The sequence below is a fragment of the Monodelphis domestica genome, chromosome 5 (genome assembly GCF_027887165.1).
Source record: "Monodelphis domestica isolate mMonDom1 chromosome 5, mMonDom1.pri, whole genome shotgun sequence".
Taxonomy (NCBI): domain Eukaryota; kingdom Metazoa; phylum Chordata; class Mammalia; order Didelphimorphia; family Didelphidae; genus Monodelphis; species Monodelphis domestica.
In genome coordinates, this window is record NC_077231.1 from 278,355,539 (window position 1) to 278,375,122 (window position 19,584).

At 39.1% G+C, this 19,584-nt stretch overlaps 1 protein-coding gene across 1 annotated transcript in view; it reads right to left on the reverse strand.

The window, feature by feature from the left end:
- Nucleotides 1-19,584, reverse strand: part of CRTAP (cartilage associated protein) — an 86,563-nt gene that overhangs the window by 28,734 nt on the left and 38,245 nt on the right. Inside the window, exons 2-5 of the mRNA XM_001378522.5 lie at nt 15,206-15,355; nt 13,851-14,022; nt 8,093-8,221; nt 3,335-3,480 (exon numbers count right to left, since the gene is read on the reverse strand). Coding sequence (XP_001378559.2) covers nt 3,335-3,480; nt 8,093-8,221; nt 13,851-14,022; nt 15,206-15,355 — 597 coding nt within the window. The remainder of the gene's footprint in view (nt 1-3,334; nt 3,481-8,092; nt 8,222-13,850; nt 14,023-15,205; nt 15,356-19,584) is intronic.

The window sequence follows — 19,584 nt, forward strand, 5'->3', positions numbered from 1 at the left end:
GGGCAGCTAGGTGGTGCTTTGGATATACTGCCAGGCTTAAAGTCAGGAAGATTCATCAACCCAAGTTCAAATCTGGCCTCAGATATTTCATATAGGTGTCCCTGTTTGCCTCAATTCTCCTCATCTGCCAAATGAGCTGGAGAAGGAAATGGCAAGCAACTCTAGTTTCTTTACCAATAAAACTCAAATGGGGTCATGAAGAATTGGACATGACTGAAACAACTACACAACAAATATACTTAAATATGTATTTGTCTTTCCATTAGAATATAATCTACTTTCCAGTAGGGATTATCATATTCTTTGTACTTGTATCCTCATTACCTAGCACAGTGCAAGGTACACAGAAAGCACCTAATAGATGCACAATGATTAATGGATTGATCTGCCAAATGATGGGGTTGGACTAGAAGGCCCATGAGGTCCCTTCTCTCTCTAAGTCCATGATCCTGTCATCTAATAATTTATTTTGTTGCTGCTCCAGGGAATGCAAATAGAAATAGATTCCCATTCTACCTGAGAAAGGTGTTGGAATGGAACCAAGACAAATAGAAATAAATTTCCATTCTATATAAGGAATGACTTTCTAACAATGGAATTGCTACCTCATAAAGTAGTTAATCTCCCATCACCAGAATTATTTAAGCAAAGGATGGGTTGTCAAATATCTGGGATGTTCAAAATTAGGTGAGAGCCCTGAATTGGACGACCTCTAAAATTCTATGGCTTTATATAAATGATAAGCAATTTGGTCTCTAATCCAGAACAAATTGCCAAAGAGAGATCAAAAGAAAGGAATAAGCATTTATTAAGCACCAACTGTATGTAAGGCACTGCACTAATCAACTTTACAGATATTATTTTACCTGCCCCTCACAAGAGCTCCCTGAAAAGTATGTGCTTTTATGGTCAATATTTTATAGTTGAGGAAACTGAGGCAAGTAGTAGTAAAATGACTTGCCCAGGGTCACACAATAAATATCTGAGGCCAAATTTAAACTCAAGTTTTCCTGAATCCATGTCTAGTACTTTATATCCACTGTATCATCAATTGCCTTCAATGCTTTTTTCAATAGAGAAAAAAGGTAGAGAAAGCAATAGGGATATGCAATTCTTAAAGTCATTTAGAAGATCTAAATACAAACCCAGAAGAATTGTTTGTCAACTCCAGGAAGGGGAGGGATGACGGGAGGGAGAAAACATGAATCATGAAATCATGGAAAAAATTTAAAAATAAAAAATTGAATAGAAAAAATAAAATAAAGATATGCTTTCCTTTATAGCAAAAAAAAAAATCTAAATACAGAAAATTTGAATGTTGATAATATTTTTGTTGCTTTGAATATAGACTTTCTTTCATCCATCAAAAAGCACTTAAAAAAGAAAACCCTTACCTTCCGTCTTAGAATCAATATTAAGTATTGGTCCCAAGGCGGAAGAGCAGTAAGGGCTAGGCAATGGGAATTAAGGGACTTGTCCAGGGTCACACAGCTAGGAAGTATCTGAGGTCACATTTGAACCCAGGACCTCCTGACTCCAGTCCCAGTGTTCTATCCACTGAGCTACCTAACTCCTTCCCAACCACGCCTCAATAATCATACGGAAATTAAATAGCATTGCAAAATTCTCACAGCACATTACATAAGTTATATCATTTGCTTCTCACAGAAATCCTGGGCAACAGCTTTCCAGGTATTACTATCCCTGTTGCACAAGGCACCTAGTAGGTGTTTTACAGATGAAGAAATGGGAAATCAGGGAAGACAAATAAGTCATTGCCCTGATCAAGCACAGTCAGCTCTTAGGAGACAGCCCACGAGGCTAGCCTGTATATCTGGATAGAAAGGGGACTTGAGGCTACGGCCAGTGGCTGGTATGATCCTTGGGCAAAAAGCCACTGTTTTAACCCAGAGAGACAGTCCTTCCTTGAGAATACTGCCAAAGAACATAAAATGACAAGCATTCATTGGAGAGGTTCTGGCCCTACGGCCACACACTTCTCTTTTTTTGGAGACGAGGACACTGGGCAGTACTGTTTCTTCAAAGACATCTTCTTTGACCAAACAAAGATTCCCACTGCAAATAGCCCCCAACATCATCAACTGAAATTCTTTACTTGTTCAGCCACGAAAAGGCTAGAACTTTTCCTAAATAAACTCTTGGACCCTAGTTGTTTATGTGTTCTGGGGAAGGAGTTCGCTCTCATCCACTGTAAGGTCAGAAGTACCCTAAGGTGCCTTGGAATGGGGTCCATATTGCATTTGCAAACAGTATTTTTCATTTTGCCCATGAAGACATAATCTGAAAGAGACATACATTTTTGGACATGGTCAAGAGGAATTTGTTTGGCTTGACTTTGTGTATTTATTTATCTTTTTTTTTCTCCTTTTGAGTTGGAGAAGTAGAAGAGAGAAGAAAAATGCTTGTTAATTGAAAAAGAAATTAAAATGTAAAATATAATCAGATTGCTTATTCATGACAAGAGTTTTGTTTTCCTTTTCTTTTTCTTTTTTTTTCCCATCTGAGAGGAGGGTAGCAGTCAGGGAAAGTAGGCTTTGATTTAAAAAATTAAAATAAAAGTTATATATTTTTAAAAAAGAATTATAAATAGATTAAACTGTCTGGAACACAGGCATATTGGAGAGATGAGTTTGTAGAGGCAGGGATTAGAGTAGAGAAGGGCAATATAGTTAATGGAAGATTTTGAACCCTGGGTTAGATGTGATCTTCTTCACTCTTCCCCTATTCTTGCCTATCTTTTATTTTTTTGAATGAGTAGAAAACCATAAAGGCAGCTAAGCAGCACACTGGATTGAGAGTCAGAAAGACCTGAATACTGATTGGCTATTTGGCCCTGGGAAAATCATTTAACCTCTGCCTGCCTCAGTTTCCTTAAATGTAAAATGAAGATTCTAATAGCACCTACCTCCCAGGGTTGTTGTAAGGATCAAATGAGATAGTATTTGCAAAATGCTTTGTACAGTACCTGATACATAGTAGGTGTTAAATAGAAGGGGACAAATGATTTGCAAATAATAGGCTCATTAAACTTATTAGTCTGACCAAGCATGGCCCCAAAGGTAAGAGATGAAAAGACACTCACCTGGCTTCTCTGCAGAAATGAGGGACTACAGTGCATAGACAGCATATGACATCAGGCTTTTCCCAGCGTATATTTATAGCTTTCCCAGACCTCCCCTCCCACTTTCTTTTTCTTTGTTATACAAGGTATGACTCTCTGGGAGGAGGATGGGAAATGATATGTAAAAACAAAAGACAAAAATGTACTGAAAATAAAAATATAGTCAGAAAAAAAAAACAAAAAACAACTTACTGGTCTGGGTAGGAAATGTTCATCTGTAAGGCCCCATTTGTCTTTGTGGTACTCATAGTAAACCAGATTCTGTTTCATGACTTCATCTTTCGAATCAAAGAGCATATAGCTGGCAACACATGGAGCAGCATTCTTCATGTCATTCACTGGAGTTGAGGGGAAGGGAGGAGAAAAATGGGAAGGAAAAGAATCTAGAGGGTTATATTTCATTGGAGATGGAGCACACTTTCCTAAAAGTCCAAGAAAAATGGGATCGATTTATAGAAATATCTTATTAGATGGTCTCTGATTTGGAAAACCTGTCATTGGGTGATTAGAAATAGAGATAGCAAGGGGCAAAGTAATTTCCATAAAAAGTGAGTACCTGATACATGATCTGAGAGGTCAATGTTGGAAAAAGGAAGTAACTTTTGCACAAACAAAATCAATTTTGCTAAAATAAAAGAAGAAGTTAGAGATTGGGGAAAATCTTTGCATAAAATATCTCTGATCAAGATTGCTACCTAAGGCATAATTAATAGAATTAATAAGATAAAGGGCCATTCATTCCCAATTAGAGGAGTGGCCAAGGCAAACACTTTTTCAAAAGAAGAATTGAAAATTATTCACAAGCCTATAAAGCTGGCTTAGAAGAGAAACACTTCAGAAGAACTATAGTTTCACAGTACATGATGTCCAAAGACCGAAATGGTCAATGTTGGAGGCACTCCAGCAAGACACGGTTGGTAGAGTTGTGTCTAGCCATTCTGGGAAATGATTTGGAATTATGTGGCAGAGAAAGTGACTAAAATCCTTCTATCTCTTGCTCAGATAGCCCAGTGCTATTCATATGCCTCCAAAGAGGTCAAAGCTAGAAAGGTCTCATGGACACCAAAATATTCATGGTAGCACAGAATTAGAAAAACAGAGTGGGCAGCCATCTGTTGGGAAATAGATAACTATGGTGCATAAATGAATGAAAAATATTGTACCATACCTCTTGAGGAATTCTAAGAAACATGAGAAGACAAATGAACAGATGTTAGAACAATAGGAGTAAGTGGAATCACATAAGAAAAAAATATGAAATAACTACAACAAATGTAAAAGGAAGGAATTTTTTTTGGCATCTCTAAGATCAATTGTATTATGTAATATAATAACCAATCTTGGCCTCAGAAAGATGAGAGAAGGCACCACCTTCTTTTCTTTTGAGAGGGGAGAGATTATGGGGGTGGAATGTTTCGTGTAATGTCAGGGGTGGTAGAGGGCTCCATAATTGTATCTTTGTTACAAAGGGAAGGCTTGCTAGGTGGTAGAAGGGAGAGGAAGGAGATTAAAAAGTGAATGTGATATGAAAACAAAAGGCATCAATAAATTTCTTAGGGTAATTGAGAGGACTAAAAAAAAAAGAAAATGGAAATTGGGTTGGGTCAAGAAAAATAATCCTGGGCTAATGGCCCCTGACCTGGCAATCCTAAACAAATTACTTAATCTGCCTCAGTTTCCACTGCTATAAAATGGGGATAATAAAGCACTTTGCCCAGTGTCTGGCCCATAGTAGAAGCTTAATAAATGCTGGCTCCCTTCACCCTGATCCCAGCTGTTCCTGGAGACTAAGTTGTAGACTTGACCAGACTGGGACTGAAAATGTTCCTTTAAGCCTCAATTTATCTCTCCTTAATTGCAAAAGGCTCTCTAAGGCTGGAGTGCCTGAAGAACTCAAGTCTACTCCAGGGTGTGGCTGGGTTGTCTAGACTGAATTAAACCTGTTCCTTGCATCCAATGACCTGAACTCTGGTGAGTCATCCTGACCAGCAAGCTTCAATCTGACCAAGACCCTTGGGGAATTAGAGCAGACCTAAGAAGGAAACAGGGGGCCACAATTCTGGGGCTATTTCCTGGAAAAGGCACATTCAACATTCTGTCCTTCAAGTTAGAGAAGCCAGGTGCTCCAAATGTCATCAGATTGAAGTAGTACCAAAACACCCATTTGGATGCGCGACTTGTGCCACCCAGTGGCAGCTTAATAAAGTGATTCTCTATTCTTGTAGAATTAGGAGTGGAGGCTTTCTAACTCAGTAGCTGATGGCCAACAGGTCCACAAGCATTTATTAAGTTATTACAATGTGCCTGACACTGTGTACCTTAAAAAGGTTAAAGAGGAGGCTTGCTGAAAAACAAGGACAAGCTCAAAGAGTTAAGCCAACACCATTAGGAAGTTCCTTCCACTTAGAGAGAAACCATTTTATAGATGGAAGCCCCCAAGCCCAATATCCTTATTTTCCAATCAGAAAACCAAGAAACGATCAGCCCAATCTGACCCATATGATGATGACCCACAACTATAGCTCGTCAAGCTGCTTAGAGTGCCCATTCCCTACTCCAGGCTTTACCTCGTGCTCTTAGAATTTGGTTAGTGTATGCTGGCAAGACATACAAGGGAGGATGCTATCTCATTTTCAGAATAATTTAGACCCCACTTTGTTGTCCTACTATGTCCCCTGGATTTCTGCTCCCTAGTCAGAAGGGCTAGATCAGTGTTCAAAGGGTTCAAAGAATGTTCAGAATATGAACAATACATGGGCAACTCCCAAAAATTCAGCATAGGATTGCCAATCTGAATTCCTACCTAAATTACCTACTACAAATGGGGAAACATGGCATCCATAATGGAAACAGGACTGGATCTGGAGTCGGATTGGGATGAGCTGTATCTCTTGTTTTGTTCTTTACTCCTTCTGTGACTCAGGGCAATTTGTTTTCAGTCTCTAGAATTTATCATCCTCAGGTGGAAAATGTAGGGGTTGGATTACACAGTCTAAGAGGCATTCCAGAGCCAAATCATAGCATCTGTGCCAATAAGATCAGCGAGATAATCTTTCAAATCTGATTTTGTGAGTCCAAAGCCCTGCTAGGTGGGTTGTAGATTTAGAGCTAAAGGCGCCCAACAAGTTGTCTAATCCAGAATAGAGATGAGAATTAGATTTATGATTTCATTGGTGTAAGGAACTCCACAGTGAAGAAACTCTCTGCCGTTTTAGATTGACATCTTCTCTGCAACTTATAGTTGTATGTTGTTATTTAGTTGTCATGCTGGACTTTTTGTGACCCCCATTTGGATTTTTTTGGACAAAGATACTGAAGTAATTTGCCATTTCCTTCTCCAGCTCATTTTATAGATGAGGAAAATGAGACAAATAGCACTAGGTGATTTACCTAGGGTCACATAGCTAATAAGAGTGTCCGAAGCCAGTTCTAAACTTAGGTTATCCTGATTCCAGGTCCAGTGCTCTATTTACTATTAAGTGAAACAACATGCCCAGGAATCACTCAGCCAATCAGAGCCAGGACTTTCTGCCTTTGAGGTCCACTTTCACATATGTAGAGATCTATCTATCTGTGCATTTTGTGAACTTTAAAAATTACTCCACCCTACTTAGACATACTTTAGGGGAAGATAAAGTTGTAATCTCCCAATTGAATAATGAAGGTACTTAGTTCTCACCTTATAGTGAAACTAGACCTTTAAGCTGTCTATTTTTAGACCTTAATACAAAAAAGGTATTAAGTACCTATAAAGGTTAAATTAATCACAAAAAGATCAAGTAACTAACAAAAGGTGAACTTAACAAAGAAGTGTGAAGTAGCTCAAAAGATATAATCTAACCAAAGAAGGTGAGAACTAAAGAATGGGCAGTCCTGGAGAAAAGTGTCTGCTGTGATTGGTAGATGTGAAAATTTAGGGGAGGTGACACAAGAGAAAAGATTTTTAAAAAGAGGATGTAAAGGCCAGAAGGAGAGATTCGGACATGCGGGCATTAAGATATTCAGAACTCAGCCTTGAGGAGCTCACTCAGACAGCTTCCTTGAGATGGTCTTGTGGTGAGTGATAAGACTGATTCTTTTTCCCTTAGGCTCAGGGAGGCCCCTTTGGCCAAGACCTTTAACTCCTGCCTGGCTCAGCCTGAGCTGGAGTGGTTTAAATTAACTCTTTCCCTCTCCCTCTCTCTTCTCCTTAATTCCTTCTCTCTATATTAATTAAAATCACCATGATTTCCAGCTGACTTGAGTATTTTATTATTTGGGATTTTCCCTGGCAACCAATTAATTTAGATTTTAAGTCACAACTCTAAAATTATTCTTTACAATTTATACATGTACATTTTATATTTATATACATGCATATATATACATACATAGATATACACATATAAACATAAATCTATAGTTATGCACACATATGCATATATAATCTTATTTTATTTTCATGCTACCCTGTAGAGATATAGATGTGTGTATATATTCATATTTCTGCATATATTCATGCACACACATCTCATTTTATCCTTTATAGCAACCCTGTGGATATTTATAGGCTTTTATATTTATGTACAGATGTATGTAATGATCTCATTTTATCCTTTTTATAATCATTTTATAGATGGAAAACTGAGACAGAGAGGTGAGTGATTTGTGAACAATCACATAGCTAAAAAAGCATTTGAGGTATGACTGGAACTCGGGGCTGCCAAATCCTAAATCCAGCTGTCTATCTCCTATACCTGCCACTTCTCCATTTGTGTAACTGAAGTGTTGTCAAATTTATGAAATTTCTATTTCAGCCCAAGGGATGAAGCCTCTCCAATGGGACAGATGTTTCAGTCATCATAAGAAAAGACATCCTCCATTGCCTATAAAAGATGTGACATCACAATGGTTCCCAAAGACTTTGGGGAAGCACTTCAACAAAATCTCGTATCAATAGAAAAAACTTACACTTATAATATGCAAACTGCAAATAATGATACATGGTGGCCACAAACTTCTCCACTGGATAGCCTCCTATGACAGGGGTGAGGTTCTCTTCACACTTTAGTTTACACTCCAGAACTTCAATATAATGATCTAGAAAAACACAAACATTCAACATCAAAAAATTCAACCATTCCTTAACACAAAACAGCTCTGATGGTTTTCTTATTCCAGGATTCCATTGCTCTTTCCATTATAATTTGTTGCCTTGATTTCAGCTGCCTTAGAAGGTCTATAGCCATGTTAACAAACCTATGGCACACTTGCCAGAGGGGGCTGCACCCTTCCCCCTCTCCACCCATGTCTGATGACATTCTCACATCACTTAGGCAGTGCCTCTGCCCAGCAACCCAATAGGAACATTTCTTCTCCTGTTTGGAGTAAGGTGGCAGGGCTCACACATAGCCTGAGGGTGCAATTTGGGCACTCAGGCTCTAACAAGTTCTCCATCACTAGTCTATAGCCTTCTCTACAAATTCCAGCCCCTATACTGAAGTCCTTGCCATTCCCTGCTTAGACTTCCTACCTGAAAGCAGGAGGAATGCCTGGCATCTTCCACCAGATTACCCAGGTATGCTGAGTTCTGCTAGGACACCTACCTGCTATCCCTTACTGGGTCCTCCCTGATGCTGGTTACTTGGCTACCTGGGACTAGTCTCCACCCACTGACCAACTACCCTAATAATGTGGTCAAAATGCCTGTCAGTACCTCAACTGCTGTTGACTTCTTGGTCTCAGTGATATCAGTCCCCTGGCACTCTGAATCCCTAATTAGCTAATTAATGCCTCCAAAAAGTAATTCTAGCTTGATACCTTACTCACCAATTCTGAATCCCTCCTGTCATCTAATATTGGTTCCAGCCCATACCAGCATAGCTGCCTTGTCTCTAGGCTCTGACTGAAGTTTGTTATCAAAATAAATTAAAGATAAAACACAAAAATGGAAATGTTTTGCGTGATAATCCATGTATAACCCAGATTGAATTGCTTGTCAGCTTCGGGAGGAGAGAGGGAAGAAGGAAAGAAGACAACATGAATCATATAACTTCAGAAAACTTTTGTTATGAAAATAAAATACAGATCTAAGCTCTGGCTGTCCTCAGTCAGCCCTAGGATACTATCTACTGGACCTCAATACAAATAAATAGGAGTTGGTTAGCTAATGAGAAAAAAGGTCATAGCTTAAAGAGATTCAGGATACACCCGGAATTTTAATAATTTTTTTTCCCCTCTAGACTTGCAATTTCATCAATTGAGAAGGAAGGAAGGGAACAAACATTTATTAAGCACCTACTATATGCCAGGCATTGTGTAAGAATTTTATAATTATTATCTCATTTGATTCTCACAAGAACTGGGATGTAGGTGCTGCTATTATCCCCATTTTATGGATGAGGAAACTGAGGCAGACAGAGATTAAATCCTTTCCCTGGGTCATATATATAGAAAATATCTGCGGCAGTTTTGAATTCAGGCTTCCTCACTCCAAACCCACTGATTCAGCCACTGTACCAGCTGACTGACATTTTAGAACTCTTGGCATGAACATTCCTTCTATTGATGCACATCAACCACTGTTCTACAATTCACAATCTAGTAGGGCTTCCTGGGGAAACTGACAGGATAAATGACTTGCCTAACGTCATACAACAAGTATGTGTGAGGAGAAGAACTTGGACTGAATTTTTGTTGGTTTTAATAATCCCTTCAGCCCCTCCAGCATCGTATTGCTTCTCTCTCCTATATTCAAGTTTATTATTAATAATTTTATATGTCCATGTAATTTATATGATTATATAATGGTAGTAACAATAGCCTCACATTTACACAGAATTTGAAGATTTACAGAGCACTTTCTCCATACAACAATCCTCACACTTGTTTGCCCTATATGGCTTTGGCTAAGACACTCCCATTCCTTTGAGTCTCAGTTTCCTCATTTGTAAAATGAAAGAGGTTGGATTTGATGAACTTTAAGGTCCTTTCCAAGGAGGGAATGGAAGTATTATTTTCCAGATGGGGAAACTGAGGCACAGAGATGTCAAAGATGTCAAACAGGTAGTACGTATTGGAGCTAGGACTCTGATGCTGCAGGTCCTCTGATTCTACAAACAGTGCTCATTCCACTTACCCATACTCTCTCTCCAGTCATATTCGATCCATCATATTTATCTAAATTTCAGATCGTTCAGCCAAATTCCCTCCAAGTTTCACTTATTACAAATGATGCCAGTATCAATATTTTCAAGTAGACCTTTGTTTGTTTCAGACTAGATCTGCTTTTTCATTGATATAGAGAATTTTCAGTGAGGAAACTCCCCCTACCAATGCAGGTCAGAACCTGCTTAGCAATTTAGTCTTAGAGAATTGACTGAGAGGTTAAAGGACTTGCCCAGGGTCACAAAGCTAGCATATATCAAAGACAAGTTTTGAACTTAGCTCTTCTTGATTTCAAGGTTAGCTGCCTATCATTCTACAATGTTGCCTCTCCTTTTTTAACAGCACTTTTAGTGTAATTTGTAATATTTAATTTTTATTTTGTTTTTATCTTATTTTTTATTTTATTTATTATTTAATTTCAATTTTGAATATTTACCATAATGATTTATTGGCTCAAAGCATATGATTTTTTTAAAGCTCAGCTCATGAATAATCTCTTCCATGAAGCCACGGTGGTTAGGTAGGGTGCTAGACTTGGAATCAGGATAATCTGAGTTTGAATGATGCCTCAGTTACTAACTAGCTGCATGACCTGGGGAAGTCACTTAACCTCACTCAGTCTCAATCTCTATGATCTCTGAAATGGGGATAATAATGCCAACTACCTCCAAGGATTGTTGTGAGGACCAAATGAGATAATGTATGCAATGGCTTTGTAAATCTTAAAGCCCTAAATAAATGCTAGTTATTATTATATACAAGTTCCTATTATAAAATCAAGTTACTTCATTGACAGTTGCCATAAGCCCAAATGAAATTGAATTAATAAAAATTAATTCATAATTCATAATAAAAAATTAATAAAAAAAGAAAATGTATATTTGACAAAGAATTTCATTTAAAGAGTTTATGTCCCTTTCGATTAGAGAAATGCAAATTAAAACAACTCTGAGGCACCACCTCACACCTAACAGACTGGTCAATATGGCAGCAAAGGAAAGTAATGAATGCTGGAGGGGGTGTGGCAAAGTTGGGACATTAATGCACTGCTGGTGGAGATGTGAATTGATCCAACCATTCTGGAAGGCAATTTGGAATTATGTGAAAAGGGCTATAAAAGACTGTCTACCCTTTGATCCAGCCATAGCACTGCTGGGTTTGTACCCCAAAGAGATAATAAGGAAAAAGACTTGTACAAGAATATTCATAGCTGTGCTCTTTGTGGTGTCCAAAAATTGGAAAATGAGGGGATGCCCTTCAATTGGAGAATGGCTGAGCAAATTGTGGTATATGTTGGTGATGGAATACTATTGTGCTCAAAGGAATAATGAACTGGAGGAATTCCATGTGGACTGGAACAACCTCCAGGAAGTGATGCAGAGTGAGAAGAGCAGAACCAGGAGAACATTGTGCACAGAGATTGATACACTGTGGCACAGTTGAATGTAATGGACTTCTCTACTAGCAGCAATGCAATGATCCAGGACAATCCTGAGGGACTTATGAGAAAGATGCTATCCACATCCAGAGGAAGAACTGTGGAAATGGAAATGCATTAGAAAAATAATTGATCAATCACATAATGTGATAGGGATATGATTGGGGGGTTTTGATGTTAAAGGATCTACTCTACTCTACTGCATATATGAATAACATGGAAATAGGTTTTAAACAATGATACACATATAATCCAATGGAACTGCCTGTCGAATTTGGGAGGAGAGGAGAGTAAAGGGCCGGGGGGGTGGTGGTTCATGAATTATGTAACCATGGGAAAATATTAAAAAAAAAAGTTTATGGCCCAGAGAATCATAGTTATACTTGGGTCTAGGAAGGATTTCAAACAGTGGATAAGAGAGGCAGCTGGGTTTCTCAGTGGTTAGAGAGCCAAGCCTAGAGATGGGAGGTCCTGGGTTCAACTCTGGTCTCGGACACTTCCTAGCTGTATGACCCTGGACAAGTCACTTAATACCAATTGCCTAGCCCTTATTCCTTTCTTCTGCCTTAGAATCAATAAGCAGTATTGATTTTAAGGTGAATGGTGAGGGTTTTTTTTTTTTAATGGATATGGAAGGAGAGTTCAGTCAGGGCATATGGGATGGCAAGAAAAAAGACCAAGAGAAGGGAGAAGGCAAAGTAAAAGGTCTCCTTAAAACTAGGAGTATAGAAAAAGTTAGTAAATATTTTATAGACTAAATAAAATTAAGAAACTTCCCTCAATTTTTTTCTAAGCTCTCTGCCATGCGGGTATCTGTTTTTCATTCTATAGAGTAAATAAATTTCACACATTTAGAAAAAAAGAAGAAATGGTCACAAGAAACCAGAACCAGTTTATCAAGCAGTCACAGGAGGCTAATCTCATTTCCTTTTTTATTTTATTTTTTTACAGGATTACTACATAGAGAAAATCAGTTAGACCTGGTCCTTGACTAAATGTTTTACAATAACCTCATGAACAAGATGGAGGCTGAATATGCTGGACTTATTGAGCAATCACACCTAGAGAGGGGTAATTAATGTACTGATATCAGATCTCCTGGGACAGCATCCCTTGGTCAATCAACTCTAGTGGCTTCCTGCTACCTCCAAGATCAAATATAAAATTCTGTTTGACCTTCAAAGCCCTTCATAACCTGGCCTCTTCCTATCTTCCAAGGTGTTTTGTGCCTCAATCTCTTCCACAGACTCTACAATCCAGTGACACTGGGCTGCTTGCTATTCCCTGTAGAAGAAAATCCATCTCTGGGCACTGGGCATTGTCATTGGTTGTCTCGAGTGCCTGGAAGTGTCTTCCTCCTCATCTCTGCTCCTGGCCTCTGGCTTCCTTCAAATGCCCGCTAAAATCCCACCTTCTACACGAAGCCTTTCCTTCTCCTCCTTCAGGCTAGTGTGAATTATCTCTGTGAATTATCTCCAATTTATCCTGTCTAGAGCTTGTCTATACTGGTTGTTTGCAAGCTGTCTCTCACATTTAGTTGGAAACAGCTTGAGCAGGGACTAGCTTTTGTCTTTGTTTCCCAAAGCTCAGAAGAATTCATAGCACATAGCAGGCACCTTACAAATACTTGCTGACAGACTCACTTTGTCTCTCAGCTCTAGAAATTGGGTCCCTACTTGTTTCCTCAAGTCCAAGCTCCTTTCTTGGGGTCCTGCTTTGTACGCTAGCCTCTCAGGAACTAGGTCCTTGCTTTTATTCTTACAGGAATTCTTTAATCTTTGCTCTTATTTCTCCCTGCCAAGACCTCAAACCTTGTTCCCTAATTACTGTAATACTCTCCTAAAGGCTAATCAGCCCCAGGCCTCCTTGATGCTAACTATCTGCTTCTATTGCTCTCTATTTATGTGTCTCTGGATGCCCTTAATGTCTTAGCAATCTATTGTCTTGTCTCTGAGTATTGACATCAAGAGCCCTGTGTTATAGTCTTTCTAGTTTCTAAGGCCCTCCTGATCCCAACTCTGGTCCATCCATTGAGCCCTGATACTGACTGAACTCTCTCCAGCTCTCCACTTTCTCCCCCAACAAAGTGCCCTTATTAATTTTAAGAAACAGCCCAACACCAACCTGCTATGGAAAGATAAAAGTCTTTGAAGTCCTTGATCTCCCTGGAGCCTTCACAGGCAGCAAGACACTCATAGAAGGCCTTGAAGAAGTCAGGAAGAGCCAGCTCCATGTCAGTGATGGATGTCCTCCAGTTCTCTCCATTGTATGCCCTCACTGCCCTGATGAAGAGGTTCTGAAAAGGAAGGAGACCCAGCTAACATCCACCCTTAGAATTCTGTGTAACCATCTCATGAACAAATACAAACATCCACTTTCTTAGCTCTTCTAGAAGGCATTTCACCATTAATTAATCCAATGGATAAAGATTAGAGATCAGACCTATGGTTTCATGGTGGTAGGAAATTCCCTCTATCAAGGCTGATGGCCCCTTTCGAGTCTTAGAGCATTGCCCAGAGCACTGAGAGGTAAAAGTCATTTCCTCAAATAGGAGACTGTATGCATGACTCAGAGACAGGCTCGAACCCAGAACCACTAGCCCAAAGAGAGAATGATAACAACTTAGTGGCTTTTTTCTTCTTCCGAGTTTTTAAGCTAATTTTAAGATGGGGATATTTATTATTTAAGCTTACGTTGAAGAATTATGACCCCTTTGATGCTAGCTCCATTCAGCTATTTAAGAGAAGGAGCATCTCTGGTTTTAACTATAGCTTGGGAAAGAACAAAGATGGTGAGATGAAACAGAAAGAATGGCAATAGTAACGCACATGTATATAGTTCTTCAGAGTGTGCAGAGCACTTTATACATGCCAAGTGATTGAGATTCATAACAACCTTGTGAGTTAAAAACTAAAACTAAAAACTAGAGATGTTTTTATTCCCTTTTAACAGAGAGGGAAGAAGAAGTGAACTAGTTCCTGATCCATAGCAGGTGCTTAATAAATGCTGAATAATTGACAGATCATTATGGAAGGCAGACTCATGGATAATTTCTGTATTTTTAAATCTTTGAAAAATCCTATTCTTTTCCCCTGGAATGTGAGAAGCCATTTCATCATCCTAAGTCTCACTTACTGTACCAAACTCACAGAATCTTTGGTCTAGAGCTGGCAGGGATCTCAGAGACTTATCTGGTCCAGATAATAAAACTGAGGGTCAGGGAGTTTAAGTGAATTGACTAAGGTCATACTGTGGCAATTAGAGTCAAAGATGAGGGTTGGAATCAGGGTTTCCTGCCTCTAGAGACGACACTCTGTCTGCTTTGTCATGCTATTTTTCCATCAGGCAATCAATTAATCAGCAAAATGTATTGAATGCCTGCCATGTTTCTGGTTCTGCCCGAGGTATTGGGGACACACACACACACACACACACACACACACACACACACACACACACACACAGAAATCTGAACCTACCTCATAGGATTTGGTTTCCAGATCTTTCAGGTAATCCTCAGCACCAGGCATGCTCTTGTAATAAGCCATATTTCTTTGCATCATTTCATCATCAGGATGCTTCAGAAGGAAGGTATGGGCAGCAGCAATGGCTTTTGGAAGATTATTTGCCTAAGGGCATAGAAAGAAGGAAAAAGGCTTTATTGATGCTGGCCCTGAATATTGCAAAACACCAATATATCGAATTAGTGCCTCTAGGCAACATCAATATACACTTGCTACGCCAGAAACTTCTAAAGACCCACAGTAGATCTGGCATGTTCCCAGTGCGTCCATTTCACGGAAATGCACAAATCCAACATCCAAGCAACTGAAGATTTATTAGTAGGACCTCAGTTTTTCTTTTTTTCTTTTTAATGTAACCTTATACTGTGTTCTTCTGGGTTAAAAACATCTTTACAGCAAAAATGATAAAGGCTCAAATTAGAATGGAAAAAAATGTGGTCAAATCTTCTTTCTCCCGGTCAAAGTATGAGTTGGATGACTCTGAGGGCATGGAACCAGGTCAGTCACTCCACAGGGTGTCAGTTTATCCAGTGTCACTATCTGGTCTCCATTGCTTTGCCAGTCTTTACCTCTTTACCTCATGACTCCTTTACTCCCAGAAATGTGACAGCTATTCTGGCTTTAGGAACAGAGTAAAAATAGTTAAGTTTGAAGTCAAGAAGGGACAGGGTTCCTCTTTAAGGTAAGTTTGAAATGAAGAGGAAAAGGGGTCTTTCATTGGGCAGCTCTAACCTTCCCCTACAGGATAAGAGGTAGGGTCACCAAGTGGAAAGTGTAATTGAACTTGCATTGGTAGGGGGCAGGTAGATAGCACAATGGATAGAGTACTAGGGCTAGAATTGGGAGGTCCTGGGTTCAAATTTGACCTCAGACACTTCCTAGCTGTTTAATCCTGGGCAAGTTACTTAAGCCAGTCTGGCCTTCTGTCTTAGAATTGTTAGTAAGATTTAAAAAAAAAAGAGTAAAAAAAATAGAACTTGGATTTGTTATGGGGGGCGGGGGGGAATCCCAGTTTATAGCAGTGTCTGGCTCCAAGAAGCTCAAAACTCTGTTCAATGCAGAGATATGAAAGAATTTCATTTAAAGAAGAGGTTTTTAAAATAGTATTAAAAGACTAGACTGGTGAAATGGCCTAGGGGATAACAGAGTAGCTTCAGGGCTGGTGAAGTCACCTAAGAGCTGATAGAATAGCCCTAGGATTGATGGAGTAGCCCCATAGTCTTGGATCAGATTTGTATATTTATTGAGGACCCTGGACTACCAGAGTCCTTAGTGCACAGATTCCATGTCCTTCCCCCTCCCTTCCCTCCTCCCCCGTTGTCCCACCTGCCATCATTTGGCAATGAAGGAGATGTCTTGTTTACTTCTGGAATGCCCTTATCAAAGAGGGGGATGTAGTAGTAGACAATCCCTATAGGTAATTAACAATGCCTAACAGTTCAGAATGAAAGTAAATCCAGAATATTATAAGTGATTAATAATACAAAACACAAGACAGAACAGTACAGAACCAGTACAGGTGATTAACAATACAGAATGTTTAACTTGTTTAACACAGATTCTGCAATTTATGATTGACTAATGCTGAAACTAAAGATTTTGCAGTTCATGCTTAATTAGTGCTCACTGGTGAGAAATACAAGATTTCAGAACATAAGGGTCCTGCTTCTTTCACTGACAATTGCTGACCACTGCCCACCTCTCTATCACATTGGCGATCTTGAAATCTGAATCTGGATCCGAGATTTGTCACTTATCATCTGTGTGACCTGGAGAAAGTCATTTATACTCTCCAGACCTCAGTTTCATCATCTGAAAAAATATAGGGGGGGCAGCTGGGTAGCTCAGTGGATTGAGAACCAGGCCTAGAGACGGGAGGTCCTAGGTTCAAATCTGGCCTCAGCCACTTCCCAGCTGTGTGACCCTGGGCAAGTCACTTGACCCCCATTGCCTAGCCCTTACCACTCTTCTGCCTTGGAGCCAATACTCCAAGACGGAAGGTAAGGGTTTAAAAAATATATATATAGGGATTGGATCCAATGATCTCTAAAGGTTCCCACAAGCTCTAGATCTATGACCCCATTGGGGGAAAAAATGACAGAGGTATAAATTATGTTCAAGTATCATGTTCTTTCTCTCTTCTCCCCTCAAAAAAAGTAAAACAAAAAGAAATTACTGGGGGAAAGAAACAACTATGATTTCTTTCCTCCATCTCAAGCTCTAGATTTATTAATAGAAAGAGGAAGGGAGCATGTGCCCTTTCCCATTCTCATATACACACAACCACATGCATACATATATATAAACACACAACAGGAAGTTGGCCCTCCATTTTCCAAGAATTCCCCCCACCAAATATCAGTCTGAAGTTGTGGGGATACAGATAGAAGGTAAAGCCTAGTAGCATAGTCACTACAACCTTAATCACCCAACTGTTTTTTTCTACTACAACTAAACAATATGGTGCTCTTTCCACCACAACAGTAGATTATATCTGTGAAAATCTCACTGTTCTACTCCTTTTTTTTCCTCTTCCAAATAAAATCTAGGATCAATTTATAAGTGTGCCAATTTATAATTGTAAAGTTAGAAGAAACCTTTATCTAGTTCATGGAAAGAGCTCCAGGAATTGATGCAAAGTGAAAGGAGCAGAACCAGAACACTGTACACAGAGATTGATACATTATGACACAAACGTAATGGGCTTCTCTACTAGCAGCAATGCAATGACCAGGACAATACAGAAGAACTTATTAGAAAGAACACTATCCACATCCAGAGAAAGAACTGTGGGAGTAGAAATGCAGAAGAAAACCACATGACAGATCATGTGGTTTGATGGGGATATGCCTGGAGTTTTGGCGTTAAAAGATCACTCTATTGCAAATATGAATAACATGGAAATAAGTTTTGAACAATGACACGTCTAATCCAGTGGAATTGCTTGTCAGTGCTGAGACAGGGAAGGGAAGAAGGAAGAGAAAAATCATGAATCATGTAACCACGGAAAAATATTCTAAATTAATTAATTTTAAAAAAGATTATCTAGTTCAATCTACTCATTTTGTAGGAGAGGAAAATGGACTAAACTGTCACTTACATTCATATAAACTAAATCCAGGTTTCTATACTCCTAAGTGTATTCAATCCTTCTGCCATCTCATCAGATTTCCTCCAGAAAATTCTGAGAATCCTAGTTATTTGATAGCTGGTTTACAAATCAATTTTTCTCAAAATAAGTGCACCTCTCAAATGATACGGTTGACACTGTCTTATCTTTAAAATGCAGAAGCATCTTCAGCCTCACCAAAAAAAAAATTAAGAAAAAAATTGAATCAGAATTCTCAACAGTTGTTTTTTTTTTTTTTTAAACCCTTACCTTCCATCTTGGAATCAATACTGTGTATTGGTTCCAAGGCAGAAGAGTGGTAAGGACTAGGCAATGGGGGTCAAGTGACTTGCCCAGGGTCACACAACTGGGAAGTATCTGAGTCCGGATTTGAACCTAGGACCTCATATCCCTAGGCCTGGCTCTCAATCCACTGAGCTATCCAGCTGCCCAGAATTCTCAACAGTTTTTACAAATACTATCTCATTTGATTATCACAGCCACTATAGGAATTAGGTGCTATTATTATCATCATTTTATAGATGAAGAAATTGAGCCAAACAGGTTAAAAGACTTGCCCAGGATCACACAGATGGGAAGTATCTGAGGCTGGATTTGAACTTGGGTCTTCCTGTCTCCAGGTCCAATGCTTTATCTACTATCACACCAGCATAGGGGAAGCAGAATAGAAGATATAATCAGAGAGTTGTAGGATTTGGCGATGGGGAAGATGATCTAATTACATTGTGAGAACAATAGATAATTGGTGAAGAGCCCAATACTTTCTACTAGTATCCACTCAATGTCAGAGGTTCTAAAGAAGATCCCTAGAAGATGTCGATGTCTTTTTCATTTTATGCAAATTCCAAACAAAAAGACTCTGGTCCAAAACAGATCAGCACTTTCTCTGCACCTTATGGTTGAGAGAGTCACTGAGAACATTGAGAGAAGTGCCCACTCCTACTATGTCTCAAAAATGGCACTTGAATTTGGGTCTTCTTGATTTTTAAACCTACTCCCTATCCACTATACCTCACCACTGTAAGTCCTCCAAAGCACACCATCAAACCTGTGACTATCAATCTTGTTCTTCCTCAAGTTTCAAAGCCCAAGTTATCCTCTTTTCTGCCAAGCCTAAACTTGTTATTTGATTCCATGTCTTCCCTCAAGTTACCCCAATCATTATCCCTATCCCCATGGTCAATCTCATTCTATAAACAAGCTT